Source organism: Triplophysa rosa, linkage group LG12 (genome assembly GCF_024868665.1).
Source record: "Triplophysa rosa linkage group LG12, Trosa_1v2, whole genome shotgun sequence".
Taxonomy (NCBI): Eukaryota; Metazoa; Chordata; class Actinopteri; order Cypriniformes; family Nemacheilidae; genus Triplophysa; species Triplophysa rosa.
This window is the reverse complement of record NC_079901.1, coordinates 9,294,324-9,314,161: the sequence shown is the minus strand read 5'-3', so window position 1 is coordinate 9,314,161 and position 19,838 is coordinate 9,294,324. Positions and strand designations below refer to the sequence as shown.

The 19,838-nt window shown below is 37.3% G+C and overlaps 1 protein-coding gene across 2 annotated transcripts; it reads right to left on the bottom strand.

Moving 5' to 3' along the window:
* Positions 1 to 137: 137 nt before the first annotated feature.
* barx2 (BARX homeobox 2) lies at positions 138 to 19,838 on the bottom strand. Of its 2 annotated transcripts, XM_057348698.1 has the most exons (5): positions 19,439 to 19,838; positions 9,912 to 10,224; positions 4,049 to 4,133; positions 3,091 to 3,117; positions 138 to 2,413 (listed from the first exon to the last, which is right to left on the bottom strand). In XM_057348698.1, the coding sequence occupies exons 1-5, from the start codon at positions 19,623 to 19,625 to the stop codon at positions 2,141 to 2,143; spliced, it is 885 nt and encodes a 294-aa protein (XP_057204681.1). In that variant the 5' UTR covers positions 19,626 to 19,838; the 3' UTR covers positions 138 to 2,140. The 2 variants fall into 2 exon arrangements, with proteins under 2 accessions (XP_057204681.1, XP_057204682.1); XM_057348699.1 differs by lacking the exon at positions 3,091 to 3,117 and having other exon boundaries at positions 19,439 to 19,836.

The window sequence follows — 19,838 nt, the reverse complement described above, 5'->3', positions numbered from 1 at the left end:
TGTAAGACAGCTAAATACTGTGCGTATTTACAGACTGAAGCAAGCCTCGGGCAATGTCTAGAACAAGACCCTTTCCTGAGCTTATGTGTCTGAAATGTCTGCAGTAAATCTCTCTCTCAGTAAAAATAACAGACCTCCAAAATGAATGTCATCTTTATTAAATGTTATTAAATATGCAAACACGCACACACATACGATAAAAATAACAGAACGCATGGGTGAAAAATGGATTTTCCTCAAATATCTAAAGTCTTCTACAAAACAGAATACAAAATTATTATTCGCTCACCCAATGCTACTCAGTAAATACACCAAAATTAGTGTTTCATATCAAAGGAATATACAGTATATTCAGTATTTTTTTGCCAAACAGAGAAGAAAATAAAACTTTACAAATAAAGTGTTTGTAAAAGGCAGCGACGGTTGGACATCATCAGATCTTATGGCGTGTAAGTGCTGTGCTGTGTAGACTGTCACTCAGTAAGATTGGAGGCATGTGTAGAGCACCTGCGGGCTTCCACATGTCCCAGACTTTCATTTCTGGCAGTTTTTGCAGGTTGTACTCGTGTGATTTATTAATTGCTTTGCGTCTCTGACAGATTAAGTAGTTTTTCTTAAAGTAATAAAGTCAGCCTGCACTTAATGGCGTTATACTGCACCGCACCACAGAACGGGGAAAAGGTTCAAGTTTTTCTTTGTCAGAAAGGGAATAAAAAAAGAAACATACAACAGTTAGCATGCTACATGTGAGTATGTATTTCAGCCTCAAACAGTAACAATGGCTGTGCAAAGGTTATACATACAAAATTGTGATTTGATGCATGGATTCAGTTCAGATACAATCAAATTGATGCATGCTACACATGAAAAGCACAATGGAAATTCTTTTGCTTTTCAAACATCGGCGTAGAGAGGGCACTTTAAAAGCTCTACTTAAATTAATATCGTTGGCCATATTTATTTACCTTTTCCTTTCTCAGTTGACAGTTTCTTTGTCCATTAAAATGTTAATGGATAAACTTAAGCTATACCCAAACTGGCCGATCCTGCTTTGAAAAGCGCAACAGTTTCTCATGTGAAATCCAGATCTCTGTACATGTTTACACTGGTATTCATACTAACCCGCCCTGTTAAGTTTTAATGGCAGCAGCTTCATAGATGTGTAAAGAAAAAAGGGGGAAATTACCTCAAAGGGCATTTTAGCTTCTCAGATATATGCGTTTTGGCACTGAGGCCCAAGCTACAGTACACAGGTGCCCCGTAAACTACAGGGGCAATTAAACAGGTAATATTTACAGGGAAAGAGGAATTTACCCAGAAAAAAATAAACACTTACTGTTTGCCCATACAGAACATGCTTGTACCGATGTGAGAGAGTCTGTGTGATTCAGTTTTATGTTAGTGTGTCTGGCAGCATATTAATGGTTTTTAAACCGCATACATACACATTATAAAATACTGACTACATTTGAGAAAGGCAGCTGTTTGACAAAAACAGTTAAAGCAGTATTACAACGTTACAGTTGCCCCCCCCAAAAAAATATTTGGCCGTCTTGACACGCTTACAAATGTATGAACTTCATTGCATTAGATAAGATTTCTCCTATGTCTACATAAACTGTAATTTTACAGAGTTGTATTTAACCATTTTGAATGTGTTTTTGAAATACGGTAAGAAAATGTAAAATTACAGAAAAAGACTGCAAGTTTACAAGATAACTGTAAAATAACATGAAAAAACATTTCATTTTGTGTGAAAAGTGTTAAATGACAGTTTTTTAACGTGATTTTATTACTGTGTATGCAAACCAACCATGCTGGACTTTTTTTACAAATTTGTTTACTTTTCTGAACCCTTTTTCCCAATACTTTTAACCAGATGGATCTCATTTAAAACCAGAAAAAGAAAAAGTTCTGCTTTAAAGTTATCCTAATCATAAAAGTGTATGCTTTTGTTTTCGTATGCAATGACATTCGCACTTATTGTCAGCGCGCCAAATTTGTTCAATTCATCTTTGTAGCCACTGCATTCAACACAAACACAGGCTTACTGAGCCCTTCAACTCCTCAAGTCCACAGAGCATCAAATACACAGTCTTTCAGTAGCTGTCTTTGGTTGTGCATTAGCAAGGCCACGCGTTTAGCTGCTCGTCATGGCTTCTGACAGAGAGGGCGGGGCCACTTTTCGATCCTGGGTCTCTGGTCCGGACGGACAGACGGAGTCTGTTGGCGTAGCGGACGTGCTCAGATCCTGAGGCTGAGACTGGATGACCTCCCCTTGCTCTTCTGCTCGTAACTTCTCTTGCTGCGCCGCCAGCCGTTCCTCCGCCTCAATTTCTTCTGTGGTCGGGATGGAGTTCTTCTTTGGTCTGCCTTTGGGCTTGGTAGGAGCCTCGTGTCCTCCTTTAAGCACCTAGAGAGACGGACACACACAGTTAAGCTCTGAGAAATGTAAGGCTTGGTCAAAGGTGAAGGTGGTTATTACAGTGATTAAGAGAAGATATATGACCGCAAGGGGCCGGCCGTTCACGCTCATTTATCTCAGAGGTGAATGTGCTGTGGATCCTTTGTTCCTGCCTAAGAGGTTGATAGCGCTGACGTAGACCTGTACTAAGTTTTAAATCATGGCTCATGAGGATCGTTCAACACACAGAGAGAACCGCAGGGTCATGGATGTTACGCACACTGACTGCAGTGAGCGCTGAGAGGGGCGGCTCACAGCTGATCTAATGGATTTTTAATGATATGTCTCAGAGTTTCCATTTCCATTTTAAGATTTAGTGGAGTTTCGACACAGATGTTTAAGATGTTGTTTAGTGGACATAAGATGATGAATTCCATGATGCATTAAGGGATCAATTTGATTACCAGGAAGTCATTGTCATTATTTTAAGCACATACCTCCTTTTTATGATAAACACGCTATTTATTAATACGCCTGTATTGGGATAGTTCACCCAAAAATGAAATTCTGTCATTTATTGACCCTCATGTGGTGAAACACAAAAGAAGATATTTTGAGAAATGTTTCGGTGGTTTTGTGTCCATACAATGGAAGTCAATTGGTGTAAATGTTGTTTGGTTACTAACCTTCTTCAAAATATCTTCTTTTGTTTCCTACAGAAGAAAGAAAGTCATACATGTTGGGAATGACATGGGGTAAATAAATGATGACAGAATCTTAATTTTTGGGTGAACTACCCCTTTAACATGTATTGTCATTTGCAACGCTGGTTGAAAATATAGGAATATTTGAAAAGCAATGTAATTTTTTGTGGACTTTTTCAGAACCGTGTGCAATCTTATCGCAATTTGTAACTTTTTTATGTTTTAGCAAATTGATGACTAATTTGTATAAATACAAGTGATCTCATTCATGTGTTTTCATATGATCTGCTTTCACTCCAGTGAAGTTTGTGTTTACACTCTAAAAAAATTGTCTTGTAATCATAAGGGAACCACTTAAAGTGCTATATAGAACCGTATCATGGTGCTTCAGTGGTGCTTCAGCGGTTCTTTGGGATGACTGAGGTGCTATATTGAACCCCTAAAGAACCATAGGGGCTTATCAGGTTCTTTTTATGGAAGCGGTGCTTTATAGCACCTCAGTCATCCCAAAGAACCACTGAAGCACCATATTAGGTTCTATATAGCACTTAAAGTTCCTTTATGATTACGAGCCAAGAACCACTTATAGTGTAGGGTTCCTGCTTTTTTCTCATAATCATATATTTTATCACACTATAAATTCATAGGAAATAAAATAGTCGTTTTCCCCTAAGATCAGTTGAAATGTTGCACTATCAATTGACATATGCAAATTTCGATCTGCTCTATTTCTGTGGCTGTCTCTGTGCCGTTGCTTTATTTGCATAAGTCTTTCTGTGATCGCGTGTTAAAACAACACAGACACCACATGCAAATCAACTGCATTGTTTGCAAAGTCCAAAATGTATATCTGGCTCAAAAGCACAAAGATGTATTCTTAAAAAAAGTGAACTTTAAGAAATACGTATTCTAGTTTTGTCAAAAAGCTGATTGGACTCACCATTTTCTTCCATTTCATGCGTCTGTTTTGGTACCATGTCTTCACCTGCAGCTGCGTGAGTCCCAAAGACTGAGCCAGGTCCAATCTGCACACAATAACACGTTTTTGCAATGAAATATTTTGTCAAATATGAAAACTGCAAAGCACAGGCACTTTTGCTAGCCTAGACCTGAAACCTTTAAACAAGAGTGATCACAAGAAAGAAGAGAAATTAATTGACCGAAGTCCCGAAGTCACCTGTTGCCCTACACATAAAAGCCAGTGGGTGGCCATAGAGTGCAGATGTACATCTAATCGCTACAAAATTCCCAAAGCTGGCATGACATATCAGAAGGTTCTGCCAGGCTCTGAACCCAAGAGTCTTCCCAGGCCGAATGTAATTGCAGACCTCCCGTGGAATGCCATCTCGCTTTATCTCTACAGGATAAGGTAATCCAGTCCTAGAGCTCCCGACTCGCCCAAAGCCAATAGAAGTTCTTTTTCGGGCATTTCAGCAGACGCCGCATGACTAATGCAACGATTGGTCTGTTGTAATGTGATAGGCATGGAAGGACATGTGAGATGGGATTTGAGGGAGACCTCGATCTATCAAACAACTGCACACATTACGGCTACATCTGCTTTCGAAGTCCCTCGCGCCAGCCAAGCGGGATTACGCACCTCCTCTGTGAAGCCTCTTAGAAAGCCATGTGAGGTGAAGTGAAGTGATCTTCTGGAAATGAGCAGATTAGCACTTGCTCTCAAAATCCCTTGGCTTTCTTCTTCTCTACTTCCTAATTCTATCTCTTTCTTTGTATCTCTTTATTGTCTAATTGAATTTTCCTTTATCTAGACTTAACTTGTGTGTGAGTTCACTGTGAAGACTGTTTGATGAAAAAAATCATTTGATCTATATGCAAATTGTTCATTTTTGTTATTTATTTCAGTAATTTCAGATATTTTGTTAGTTTTGATAAGAATGAATTATATTAATAATTAACTAATGAATTAATTAAGTATTTATTTATTATAATTATATATTAAAATTACATAATATATCCATATATACAGTATATCCATCCGTGAATTACAGGACTATCACTGGATCTGCACCGGCATACTTTCACACCCTGCGTTCAGCAAACCAGCGGCGTCTTGTATTGCCTTCTCATAAGAGCAGTCGCATTACCACTCATTCACCTTCCTCGTGGAATATTCTTCCTAACTCAGTCCGGTCAACCACATCACTCACAACATTCAAAAACCTACTTAAAACACATCTCTTCTGTGAATACTTGACAGACAAATGAACAAAAAACACTCTCTTTCTCTCAACAGGTTTGTTCTGGCTTTTGTGGAAACTAGAAACTTGGTATTAGCACCTATTGTATTATTGCTCCTGTATGACATATCGCTTTATAGTTCCCTGAACTCTCTGTAAGTCGCTTTGGATAAAAGCATCTGCTAAATGACTAAATGGAAATGTAATTTATATTGTATACATTCCATATAAAATATTTTATATTTTTATCATATTAATTACAAAATGTGTAAGTAAAATGTGAGCTATGTATTTTCTAAGTGTCATATATGTCATATAATGCAAAATAAAATTGAAACAATTATAACTAAAAGTGTTGGGGAAAATCCCAAAATTCTATCTGTCTGTCATTTGTGGCTGTTTTCTGTGCTGCAATTGCAGGTAAGTAAAGCTCTTCTAAGTTTGTGCTTTTATTCTTCACAAAGAAACCACACACGCACACACACACACACACACACACACACACACACACACACACACACACAGCATTCCAATGTCGGCACGTTCCTTACAACTACAGCCATAATCTGAGCTCAGTTTAAATCTGACATTTCTTCATAATGATGATGATGATGATTATAATCATCTCTGCTTCATAAAAACCATTAAAACTTGATGATATAAATCATTATGGTCTATATTGTGACACGTTTTTCATTGCTTTCATGTTCTGATTGTGTGGCCTGGGCTGAGAAGCCAAAAACAGCACAAGACCTTCAGGTCGTCTGTAAGATTGATATAACACAAACCTGAGGCACTTTGAAGCCCAAACCTTAAAATTGCCAGGAGATGAGGAATTTCTCTCTCTTTTGTTCTTCCTTAAACCGTGAATTAATTTGTTAATTTCTAAAGCAGGGCTGCAGGCTGTCGTTTCTATGCACGTGTATTTTGTATGTGCAGACTGATGAAATTGTGTGGTCACAAGTGATCTATAGATGTGTACTGAAGGCCAAAATGTTCATGGCACCTCGGACTGCAGGTCTGCTATCCGTCACGACGCGACAAACAATTCAGTAACTACTGGAAAAATATTGTTTTAAATTAGGGAAGGTCAATAAATTACTGACTGTGATTGTTTTGTTTTCATTTGAATTAGTTGATATTTTAAGAAAACCATAAAAACGTAATTTAGTCATAATAGAATGCTGATTTTTCCAGTAGGAGAGCAGTCAAATTTCATCATGTTAATTTTTAAACTTAAATATTCAATTAATTATTAAAGCGATTAAATATCATCGTAATACAGTTCAATAGAAGGGAAGGAAGGAGGCGGGAACCGGCGAACATTTAACAATAAACTTTAATCAAAAATAAACAAACAATAATACGGGAGTAAAAGGCCGGCAGCCCCTCACGGACGACTGCCGGCCACACAAACATAAAAACAAAACTTAACATTTCCGGGTCTGGTCCTCTCTCGCCGTATTCTCCTGCTGTTCGTCCTTTTATGCTTCCGCTCCTCCGTGAGAGATAGGAGGCCGGAATGACGCCCAGCTGACACTCATTATCAATCGCGTCCCGGCCTCGCTTCTTCCTCCCACGGCTCTCGTCACGCCTCCCTCCCTCGTCACAATCATCAATCTTTTCTATCGTGTTTTTCTTGAAGCATGGACAACTCTAGGTTAGAGATTTTATTAAACACTGTTGACTGATCAGCTGTCACTCAAAATGTCTAAATTGCATCCGTTATCGAATATACCTTTTGATTTACTTATTTAATTTAAACTCAGTTTCTGCATGTCAGATCTCAAAATTTAACTGTAACTTGATAAGACCGATGTAAGCCAACAAGACTATATTGTTATGTAAAAACAAAAGTAATAAAAATGGAGTGCTGGAGGGGAACATCTCCTGGTTTTGCATGTCTAATGCCATTGACAATTTTTAGATAATTACGTCTGACAGCTCATTTGTTGCTGAAGGACAGAATCCGCCTTTAGGCAAATTGTTTTCTGTGGCAGACATGCTCAGAATCCTTGTAGGTGGGACAGAACCGATTTTGTGGGGCTTTCTACCCCCTCGGGGCCATAATGGAAATACGTCCACTACGGCCAAATCTAAAAATGAAATGGAAAATGTGTTACGGACGTAAATGTGGCCGAACAAAATGACCCATGAGAGAAGACCCACGACACGTTGATGACCTCATCATATTGTGCAAAGCCCTAAAGTGTTTTAAATACACCTGCATGTGTTTTAAACGATTGGCATGAAATCGGTGCAATACACTTTTGTTTGCTGTTCTTGGCATGTGTCCCTGTTGTCTTGAATAGGGTAGTGTTTCTTTTTGCAATTCAAAGCATGGTTAAAATGTTACTGTCGTCTTAACTTAAACACTGAGCGATGTCATACTTTAGCTGACAACGCTTTTAGTCTATTGAGTGAAGTGTTTACTTTAGGCTCTGATTTTTATTTATAGCGCATTACAAATGTTCTGTATGAAATCAAAACTGAGCCTGTTTACTTTTAATGACTGTTAGTCTTATTACGCAAGATTCAATGGTTCATGCTATTTAAATGTTGTTTGTCTCTATAATCTTTCATCAAAATGTAAAAGCTGGCTCCGCCTCTGACACAACGTACAAATTCCTCTCATGATCAACACATCCTATCCAGCCACCTGGTTTCATTTTGTATGTATAAAGCCTACAGACGTTTCATCATCAATTTAATTCTCGACTGATATGAAGTACAGCCGTACGTTTTTTTAGAAATTAAATGTGTGGCAAATGGTGGATGTATCTACACTTGAGAAATTCAACAGAATTGAACAGTATTTCACTTTAAAATCCTATCTATATCTTCTCTGTTGTGAATACTCTTAAGCTTCTAAATGTAGCATAAAGAATGCAAGCAACATCAAGCCATGATGAACAATTTCCCTGTGAAATTGTCTATAGCATGCAGTCGTTGCCTCTATATCGCCATCTCAGTTTGAAACATGATATTGCAGGTTAATTTACATAGTTATAAAGTCAAACTAATTCTGCGTTCACACCAAACGCGGATTAAGCGATTTGCGTGAGAAAATTACACACAAAGTCAATGCAAAGACGCGAATCGTGCCAAGCGACGTGAATGACGCAAATCGGGCGGCACAATTGCCATGAACGTCAATTGCATCTTCCACGCCAGCAAAAAAATCCTGCGAACAGCTCATTGACACCTACCCTGCGTTCCAATTCGCCTACTTATACTATGCCCTAGTAGTAGGTACTGTTTTTGTGTTGGAATAGTAGGTACTTTTGAGTGCATGGCAAAAAGATTGCACACACTGGGACATACTAACAGGAAGCAGAAGTTGACGTTGTTGCCTAGACAACATTGTGGCCAATAACTGTCACACCCATCAAAATACAGCTCTTCTTTCCATTAAGGTATTTATTCATTCATTATTTCGTATGTAATGTTTACTGTATACTTATATTTGTTAATTTAGTGACGCATCAGTAATATCATTTATTAATGCAGTGGAGCGCCACTAAACTCCGCTTACTCGCGGTGAGTTGTGGGTAATATCAGCCATTGTAGTGTGCATCATTCTGCACTTCGAATTTCTACCGGAAGAAGTAGACCATCCAGGAATCTTTGGAATACTATTTTTAACATACGAATTGGGACATACTAATTCTACTTTCGAATACTATTATTGTAGGACGGATAGTATGCTGATTGGAATGCAGGGCTAGTGTTTGACACGTCCGGACCCGTGAAGACACTCCCCATTGTGTGCTGTTTTTCGCATCACTCGCAAGAAAATAACAAACTATTCCCGCGAGTAATAAAGAGCTAGGATTGGGATACTTCGCATTTGGTGTGAACACAGCATAATTTCTCTTGTGAAATTGTATTGACAAACTTAACTTACTGATGTGAATCAAAGCAACGTAAGCAGATGACTTTCAACACTGATATATTTTTGTGCTTGCTCAATAACTGTTTTCTTTTGGTGACCTATGTATTTAAAAATAATCGAAATCTAGTTTTCAGTAATTGAGCAAACTGAAAGATAGTTCACCCCAAAATGAAAATTCCTTCATCAATTTCTTACCTTCATGTACTGTCACACCTGAATGACTTTGCTTCTTCCACAGAACCCAAAGGAAGATATTTGGAAAGACGTAGGTAACGGACAATGTTTCGAATGACATAAGGGCGAAAATCTTTTTACCCAGAAAAAGTTATGGATTGTTTTCCACCAAATCCTGATGTGGGTACATGAGAAACAGTCAGTGAGTCGTGCACAATTTCTTTGTTGAAACTCTGAAAGGTGTTAAAAGGTGTTCCACAAAAGAAAGAGGACACACAGCTGTCGAATGACATGACGGAGAGTGACGATATCATTTTAATTTGTGCATAACCCAAATAATAAAGGGAAACCTATATTGACCAAAATGCTGAATGAGTTATTTAGCAGACATTTCCACAGCGATTTACAGTGCATTCAGGGTATACAGTTTATGTTTTTTTTTCTGGGAAATGCACTCGTGTCCTTGGCATCGTAAGTGACTGCCCTACAGCAATCCCCAACAGGACTGTTATGTCTACATGAAAACCACTGACCTGTCTGGAGTGGACAGATATTTCTGTTTCTGAAATTTCTTTTCCAGGCCAAGGAGCTGCAGCTCAGAGAAGATGGTGCGACTGCGGCGGGGTTTCTTCAGTCGTGGGGTGGAGTGCTCCGTATCTGATTCGCTGCTGATGCTGACAGGCGTCTCGCTGAGCGTGGACTCTGAGGTCAGTGGGTGCTGGGGGGAGAGCAGGGACAGGTGCGGGACCCGACTGTGAGGAGAGGATTGAGAGAGCTGCGGGAGGCTGCTGGGAGGCTGGTGCGTGATCACAGAGAGAAGAGGGTACGTTCTCAGAGGAGTGGAGCCTACAGGAACAATAAGGTTGCAGAAGTAAAGATTCATTGTCTTCATAGAGGAAATATCATAAAGCTGTTAAGACAGACTCACTATGAGTTGTTTTATACTGTAATGATGGTACTGGTTCTATTGTCATCGCCTGTTCTTCAAAGGAAGAGCAGCTGAGATTCTCACAAAAGTACACAGTTCTTTCTTAGGAACCAGGACCAAAAACGTTGAACACTTTATACTGACAACAAATATTATTGACATTCACAAAACTTCGCAAAATCCATCAACAACTCCCCTTAGACAAAATAAATATACTTCAAGTTCATTTTATTGAGTTAAGTAAAGTTGAAGTACATTTTTAAGTATACTTTATATAGTAGGTATACTAATATTAATGTAGTAATTGTATACTTGTGTACTTTCTTAGCACTACTTGTGACTAAATTGGCTCACTTTTAGTTTATACGTGTATCTTTCAAGTTTACTTTAAGTGTAATACTGAGCTTTGAGCACACAACTACACTAGTACACAAGTAAATAGGTATAGTTCAATACTTGAAAGTACACTTTAACGTGTACACTCAGTAAACTACTAGTTTAGTAGTTTTTATACTTTGAATACTGTATAATTGTATACATATTGTTTAAGTGGACTTATTTATTTGGACTTATAATTTTGTATTTTTATATTACTTTTTACACTTGAACTATAATACTATGTTCCTATTTAGATATGTTATACTTAAAATATAGTTTTAACTTTAAGAAAATATCTTGAAGCCAGACAAAATTTTCGGGCAATAAATCAAGTTTACTTCCATGTAATTTTAAGTATAGGCATACAGTATTCTGAGAACATAAACGTGGACGGAGTACACTTTCTCTTTTAGTTTAAAAGAAGTATACTAATAGCTCACTTAAAGTTATTTTAAGGGTCAGTAAAATTTGATGCTATGAAGATCTCTTAACTTTATATGGTAAGTTGACAAATGAAATTGTATTGTGTCCTATGGTTTGACGGCAAAAAAAAGTAAAGAAAAAAAACCGAACAATGAAGGTAAATCTAAATCTAAATATTACTAATGTAAAATAATACAATTATATTATTATCAGCTTGTTTTTAAAATTTTTGCTGTCACCCCAGGACACATGTATGGCACCCACATGTTGTTGTGTTAGGTAAATTCATGTAAATATGCAAATTAGTCCAAATTAGTATGTTTTAAACATATAAGCTTGCTTGCTAATCACGTTTGTTAATAGTCCTATATCACTGTAAAATCTATTTTACAAGCTGTTAAAGTGAGCCAGCTCTAACCTTTAGTTGTAATAGCTTGTTGAAGCAGCCGTCATGTCCAAATGAACTAAAACCTTGTAATGGTCTTGCCCCACCCACACTAATGGTGGAGGTAAGTGTTAAGAGTTTTGCCCTCTGTGATGTAAAGCGCCTGAACTGCGCGATGACGCAACTGGTGTTTTACACTGGCCCTTTTGAACTCTGCGAGGATAATGACTCTCCTATGATACACATGATCGCAGTCACAATGCACTTCGGGCAATAATTTTTAAATGGGGCATCCGCACCCCCTCCCTAACAGTTTTAATATTTCTAATTCTCCAAAGCCTCTCACCTTCTCTCTCGCTCTCTCTCTGCGTTTCATTTTTTTCAGACATCAACGAGACGCCAGAGTCCATAAAACGCTACTGGACCCGTCTGAGCGCAGAGACAGAGAAAAAGAGAGAGGTCGGTGCAGAAAAGCTTATGTCGTCAAGCGAAAAATGTCCCTTGATTTATTGATTAAAGTGGGAGTGGTGGAGGGTTTTGAGAAGACAGAACGCACGGGGCAAAAAGCAAAGCTGTAGAAATGATGTCACATGGTTACGTGCATTTGACATTCGAGTCATTAAAGAATTACAGGGAAGCTGTTCAATGTGCAAACAAGCAAGCTTGCTAAGGGTTAACTAAGCAAGTTTTTATTTTAAATTTTATTTATTTTTTACATGGTTTTTAGCAAAGGTAAAGAGTGTCGTTTTTGTACAACTAGCAATTAGCAACATCCAAATACAGTACAATTTTGACTGTTTCCAAACAAGCTTTAAACATGTTAAAACATCTGTTATCTGTGAGTGGTAAAAAGAATGAATGCATCAAAAAATAGTTCTGCCCCATTAGTTGATCCACCTTTGTTATTTTACACAAACAGATTGCAATTCTATTTGGTGGCACAAGAATACACACTTTCTTATTCGAGGATGAATAATATAAAACTGCACCGTGTCTGTGTCTTTTAATATCTATATTTAACCTCACAGAAATTCTCACTAAAGCTGCACATCCACAAATATATTTTTACAGCACTCCCCAAAGCGTCAATTACACATATTCACAGGATAAAGTTACTGTAAGAATTGCATCTGGATTCTTTCTATTATAATTGTTTTTGTTCACACGCTACTCCTGTTCATATGTCAGTGAGACGCGAAACATGAGAGAAATGTCGAAGGCAAACGTTTAATCTGTCACCCCATTACATTCCTAATCAGCGAGCAATACAGACCTCAGACGTTAGAGGGCGTAGTTTCAGCAAAAACACTACACCTTATAATATTTAATACTGGTTAATATCTGTCTTTTGTGTTTATTTAATTGCTTTTAGATAAAAATGAGTGTAATAAAGCCAAATATATTTTTACTGAACATGACCAAACTAAATATTGTCATCAACAGGTAAAGAATTTCAATTTTGTATTTGTATGCATTAGGATAAGACGCAACAGAAGTCAAGATACAGTAAAATAGTGGAAATGGGAGAAGAATGGACGTCTTCCACACACTCACACAGAGACATGCATGCTCGCACACTCATAAAGTCAGAATGAGCTCATCGCTATCAATGCAGCATGTCCAGGCATGAAACATCGCTTCTGGCACAACTCTCTCTCATTCATTCTTGCTCTCCCTGTATAACCTTTCTTTCTTCAATATCTATCCCAACAGCCCTATCGTAAGGTCTATCAATCTGTTTTATTCTCTCTATAAAGTCCCCTCTCGCTGTACCACATCAGCATATGTATCTAATGGGCTTAGAGGAAACATTTTGAGAGTTTGCAGCTGTCAAACTCCAGTCAAGCATTTTTATCGATTAGAAGTCAGACTTGGAATTGAATTAAAGCACAATTCGCCATTATAAGCATTGCTTTTTATACCTCATCTGTGAATGCTGTTTTTCTTATTTGTAGCAAGGAATCATGGGACTGATTCACAGTAATAAGAAAAGCAGCCATCGGCTCTTTAGAGCAGGGTTTTAGTATCTATAAGATGTAGCTGAATTCATTAAAAAATTGCAATGTGTCATGATCATTTTCCTGAGCCTTATGATTTACGTGAGTCTCCGTGTTTCGAAAAATCTGAATCGTGTTCTAACAAAAGCAATACAAATTTATTGAAACTAATTATCCAAGGTGTAACAATTCTCAGCCGTGGCGTGTCCTCGATCAGAAAAACTCGCTTTCGAGTTTAACACCTCGACTTGTCATTCAAGTGTTGCGAACGAGGTGTTGTGTTTTCATTACTCACAATAAAGGAGTGGACCTCGTGTTTTCAATTGATGGGCAAAAAAACAGTAGCAAACGTTAAGCTCTTGATTGCTCTCTTTCAGGCCTGTCTTATTTGCCTTGACTGATTGGATTCCAATGACATGACTTCACTTGGCACCTGATGTGCATTTGAACTCTCTGTAACTCGGTACACAGTGTTTTGGTTGGGCCGTGTGGTGACAGGTTTAGAGGTGCTTCAGCACCCGTTGAGTTTTTATCTCTCAATGGCTATTAAACCAATCCAGCAAGTTGAAAATAAATGAAAAAAAAACACAATACAGAGTTCAGCTTCATCAGTTTGAATGGAGAATGTTTATTTTTACAATATTTCCTTGCTGAAAGATGATTATTTGCTGAATTCAGTCAGGCATGAGAACCTTTGAAAAAGAAGTGTTGATGTATTATTTCACTCCTGAAGGCACAAGTTGCTGTTACCGACACCTAAAGTACAACTTCAGTGGACTGAGAGTCTAACAACAAGCATCTGACCGTCAGAAAAGATGCTGTACAAGATGTGGAAAACATTTTGCAGTGTACTAGTGCATATCGTATTACTTATAAGTGTTATGTAAGTGTTTGAATATGAAATACAACCCTGAGAATAGCTTGGCTTTCATAACTGCCCGAGGGAAGAGAGCTAAGATCTCACAATCGATATTTCTAGCACTTTAATAATCAACATTTCCATATTAAACTCCCACAATGTGTGTGGCTACACTTTTCAGGTGCCTGTGTGTGTGTGTGTGTGTGTGTGTACTTGTACATCTATATTTGTGAGGACCGGTTTGAGCTGTAGACCAGAGGTGTGAGGACAAGGAGAGTAAAGTGAGGACATTTTGGCCGGTCCTCACGTCCAGAGACCCCTTTAAAGGGCTGTTTGAGGGTGAAGACTTGGTTTTAGGGTTTAGGTTATAATTAGGTTTGGGGTAAGGGTTAGGGTCAGGCATGTAGTTCTGATGGTTAGGGTAACGGGCTAGAGATTGCATTGCGTCAATGTATGTCCTCATAAAGATAGCTGCGCAAACATGTGTGCGTGTGTGTGTGTGTGTGTGTGTGTGTGTGTGTGTGTGTGTGTGTGTGTGTGTGTGTGTGTGTGTGTGCGTGCATGCGTGTGGGTGTGTATGCGTGTGTCCATAGTTATGAGAAAGAGAGCATTCATTATTTTAATATAACATCTAACGATTAAGTATCTGATCAAATAAATTTGAAGTTTTCATAATTTAAACGTTTTCGGAATTTAAATATAAATTATAAAAACAAAAGGTGAATTCACATTGATTTGGACATTTTGACATTGGGTGAAAATAAACCTCAATAGACCTGAATGCACCATAAAGTACAGTATGTCATTCAGTAAACCGATTATGATTGTGTATAGGTTTGATTTGACCTATGAGGGCCACTTTTTAATATCTTTTCAATAAGAAATGTAATATTTAATATAACAGATTTATAAGATATATAAGATTAAAACATTAGTTACGTATATGAATTAACCAAATTCAATTTATCTACAGCATTTTTTGATCATTTTTTTAAATATCAGCATTTACTTATACATTTTTAAAATCGAATGCTGCATCTGTTAACATTAGTTAAAGCACAATGACCTATGAAGCAACTGTATTAATATTAACTAAGAAAGATTAATACAGTAAATGTAAAATATGCTGTTCATGCTAGCTCTAATGCATTAACTGGTAACAAAACCAATGCTTAATACAAAGTGCTATCAAAATAAATACATTTTAACACACTTAAAACGTCCCTTACAAGTAAACAAAATAGGAAGGTAAGAATATCATTAGTCTGGTATGAAAACAAAAGACGTGTGTGAACATAATCGGTTGTCTTATAAAAGGTATCCGGTTTTATTGGTAAGGTAAGGTGTGGACTGTGTGGTTTTCCTGCTCATCTTTTTCATTCTCTGTCTGTCTCAACCAATTGTGTGTTTTTCAGCGTGCTGTCATTGGAGATTACATTATCGCTGATTTTTATCTCTCTCACCTCTTTCAAAAAATGCTTCTAAAAGCCTTTCCCCGTGCTATGGTGAGAGACATGTCTCCAAACGAAATATCATAACCTGTTATTATACTGTGCTCCTCTCTAAGGTAATATGTTAAGGGGGGGACCTCAACATGTGTCAGCACAGCACTAGAAGACCACATCCATGCCCAATCTCAACGATAAAATAATATGTTTGAACTTAACAGAGATGCTGATCTCATGTTTAAAAGTGATTTAACGTGTGCAGTACCTGTAATGACAAATGATGGATATTATGATGCATTATTAAATTCTGATTGTTCTAATACCATTATGAACCATCAACTGTTTACCATTAAAACCATAACAAAATTTCCTTTATGTAGTGTGTTTTTGGGTTTTGTTTAATGGCTGGATTTAATGGTCTTCTATTGGTACAGATAACATTTTACTAAGAGAACCCAACACATTACCTGTAATGACACCACTAGAGTGTCCTTTAAAACCAAAACGTAACCATTAAATCCATTAGGACATCTGTGCTGGTTTCTATTCTTTAAGCAGTGAAGGCTCTAAAAAATTCAGATTCAATAATATTTGTGCAAGTAAGGCATATTAAACTCACCACTAGCTTGTGTCCAATGACCATATTAAAAATTTATCTGAATCTGTTTAATTATTTATTGTGTATTTAAAATGACATGGCAGTGGCTCCTGTAGTATTTTGACGTGTCGTACAGCGGCCCCTAGTGGTGACAGCAGTGATATAATGGCAGCAGTTTATAATGAGCAGGAAAGTTCAGAGATGTGAGGACAGACACTGTACTCTGTGTGGGAGAGTTTAGAGGCCAAGGGCCTTACAGTCAGTGCCAGCCTTAATGCCAGCTACATTCTATATTAAGCAGTACCATCCATTGATATGCTGGAATATCTCACACCCCTCTGACTTGAAAAGACACACTGTGTGCAGGGTTTTGATATTTGGGCTGGATACCCTATCCCTCCGCCCAGTCTGCCAAAACTCATGCCTTCTACCTCACAGCTGGATGTACAAACGGAGAACAGAATAAAGTGTGTGTTCGTGTGTAAAGGTGTGTACGTGTTCACGCATGCAGGTTTGTGTGTTCGTGCACACACGTATTGCACTTGCTTCATGTATGTGTTTAAGGGAGTTTGCATGTGTGAAGAATCGATTTTCGGGAAGGGGGTGAACTGCTAAAGCTATTTTTATCATGTGGTCTTATTAATTCAGAGTAAGCGTATTTGATTTCCAAAACAGCACAGCAGAATACGTTTCTATAGCGATGCTTTAAAACTATTTAGATTGTGAAAAAAAAGAGAAATGGAGTGTAGATATGTTTTAAACACATGATTAACATGTTGTCCATCAACAGACATTACGGATGGAGAGAAATAGGCCTAGCTTTTGCTTTTTGGTCTACAGTTTGGAATTTTGTGTGGCAGCACTTGAAATGCAACGTCCTCCTCGAAAAAACACTGTGGATGTAGTATTCTTTATATGCATATGAATAATGAGTGAATACATGTGTGCAATTATTGTTCTGCAGTGTATCTGTGTTTCTTTAGTTTGCGTATATAGAGTATGTGTGGCTGTCAAGTATCAAACCCAATATTTTTAATAATGTTTTAGTGACATTGATTTCAATAGTTTGGCAGATGAGTAAAAGCTTCATCAAAGCATTTAAAAAAATCAAGGTTTTCTTTAGTCCAATCAATTATGCATTGCCTATAGCCAACCTACAGAAACAAATTATCCTCTCAGCAATTCATGGTTGGCCTGCATGTTATACACATTTAAATAGCCTTGATTTTTAGGTGTTAGAAAACAGTTGTGTAATATACACTTACTCCTACGGATTAGCATGTAACTTCAGCAACATGTCAAATGTTATTTTTTTAAGTGAGTGTTGTTTTAAGGACATGCAGTAGACCTACAAATGTGCTTTGATTCACCCTTAGGGAAATCACACATGTAGTAAACCGTAGAGTTAAGTAGTTGCTAAAACCTATGGATGAGACACAGTTGCTGCAAGAATTCACAAATGCGCCTATCAATCCTTTAAACCTTACTATGCGGGTATTGCCACAATCTACCCCAATCTATACCAATGTATAACATTTTAAAACTTTACACAATGCTTCTCATTATGGTTGAATGACATTGCACCTGTTGGTAAAAGATGTCAGACCTGATTGCATCCTATTTTGTGCAGTCAAAAGTGGAGCAACAGTTTTCTAAACAGAGTTTAAAGGAGTTTGTGTTCCTCGGGGCAAGTAAAGGAAGAGGAAATAAGTATTTTACCAGGTATACCAAACTCATAAATGTGACAATTGAATAAAAAAACTGAGCAAGGGAACTTGCACACACACCATCCTTGGGGACCCTGAGGTCGCTTAAAATGGTTTAAAAAATGAAATTATGTAATATGAAAAGAGTAGCCTATTGTCAGTGAAATGATAAATCATCAGAAAAGCGTAGACATTTCTTTAAGCATTTGTACATCAAACCATAACCATTATGAAGAACATGACAAAGTAAAAAAAGAGAAAAATAAATGTGAAATTTTCCATCAACACAATCTGAGCTTCATGCATGTTAAGATATCTGTATGTTATGGCAATCAATTTAGTTTACATAATTTTGCAATTTCATGCAAACTGCATGCCCTTTGAAAACCGTGTGTGTGGTTGTATTTGCTTTTGCATTAAATTAAAGTAGGCCTAATACTTAATAAATACTAATATAATAAATTATGAACTTTTTCTATCAAGTATCAAATCTAAAATATAGGTAAGACACTGGTAACAACTGGTGTCACTCAAAGTTAATACATTTAAGGCAATAAAAATGATCATAATTTAATATAAGCTACATTGCGCTTTTTCTAAACATAATTTAACTCTAAAGTGTACGATTGTCTTAAATGTGTTTGACACTGAGTCTGGTGTTGTTACCCACTGACTGGGCCACTGTTTTACAACACAAACACGCACAAACAAACGATCTACAGAACAAACATGTACTTAAATAACGTAAATACAACCTACATAATACAATAAACAAATAGGCCAGTTTTGTGAAATTTGACAATAGCCTAGGACTTTGCGTTGCAATGTAAAGAGCGCGCAAAGTAGATATTAACTACAATATAAATGTCCATAAAGCAGCAGTTACAGTAAATAGACAACAGCTTCTTTATTTTTATTAAGACGTATTTTAATCGACAAAGGAAAGAATTAACGACATCCCAAAGAGAAATTATAAGTTTATATCCAAATCCAATTTCAATAACGAATGTTAAATATTGTTTCACATAATTGTTGAAGAGTTTATTATTAACTTTAACTTGTATAATTGTAAATAGCATTACCGTTTACAAAGACACATAAATATAGCCTAAAATACAGTTTTTGAGAAGTCAAATATGTGTATCTGACATATTAAGAATAGCTCTTTTAACAACGAGAAACCATTTAGAACATCGTGTAAATCGCTGTGAAACAGAAAATAATGTAAATTAATTTACGTTCATTCAGAACAACTACGTTCATTCACGTCAACGTTCTCAAATAGAAACGCCCCTTGCAAAATAAATAAATAAATAAGAACGTGTTTGTGTCACTTACCCGAGCATGAATGCATAGGTTTGGGTCTGACGATTAAAGAGGGACACACAGAGTAAAGAGAAAGTTTCTCGAAGTAATCACAAGTTTCCTTGGAGAGGATCTCGTCTATCATGAAAGTCTTGTACCGTCTTCTGGCTGCTTTCAGGTGCGCGCTGTTCGCGAGTCTCAGCTCTGCTTGACAATGCATACTGTCCAAATATACCACCTCAGTCTTGCTATGAAAAGGCTCTTCGATTTGTCTAAAGTCGTGTTAAACTTCTTGCTTGTGTTTATTTTCTATAACACGTCTCGTTTAATGGCTTTGAAATCCTCGTGCAGCTGTGCTGCGCTGAAAGTGTCTGCAGTGTCTTCCGCGCGCTCATTCATGCAGCGAGTGCGCGCGGTGCTCTGAGTCACCGCT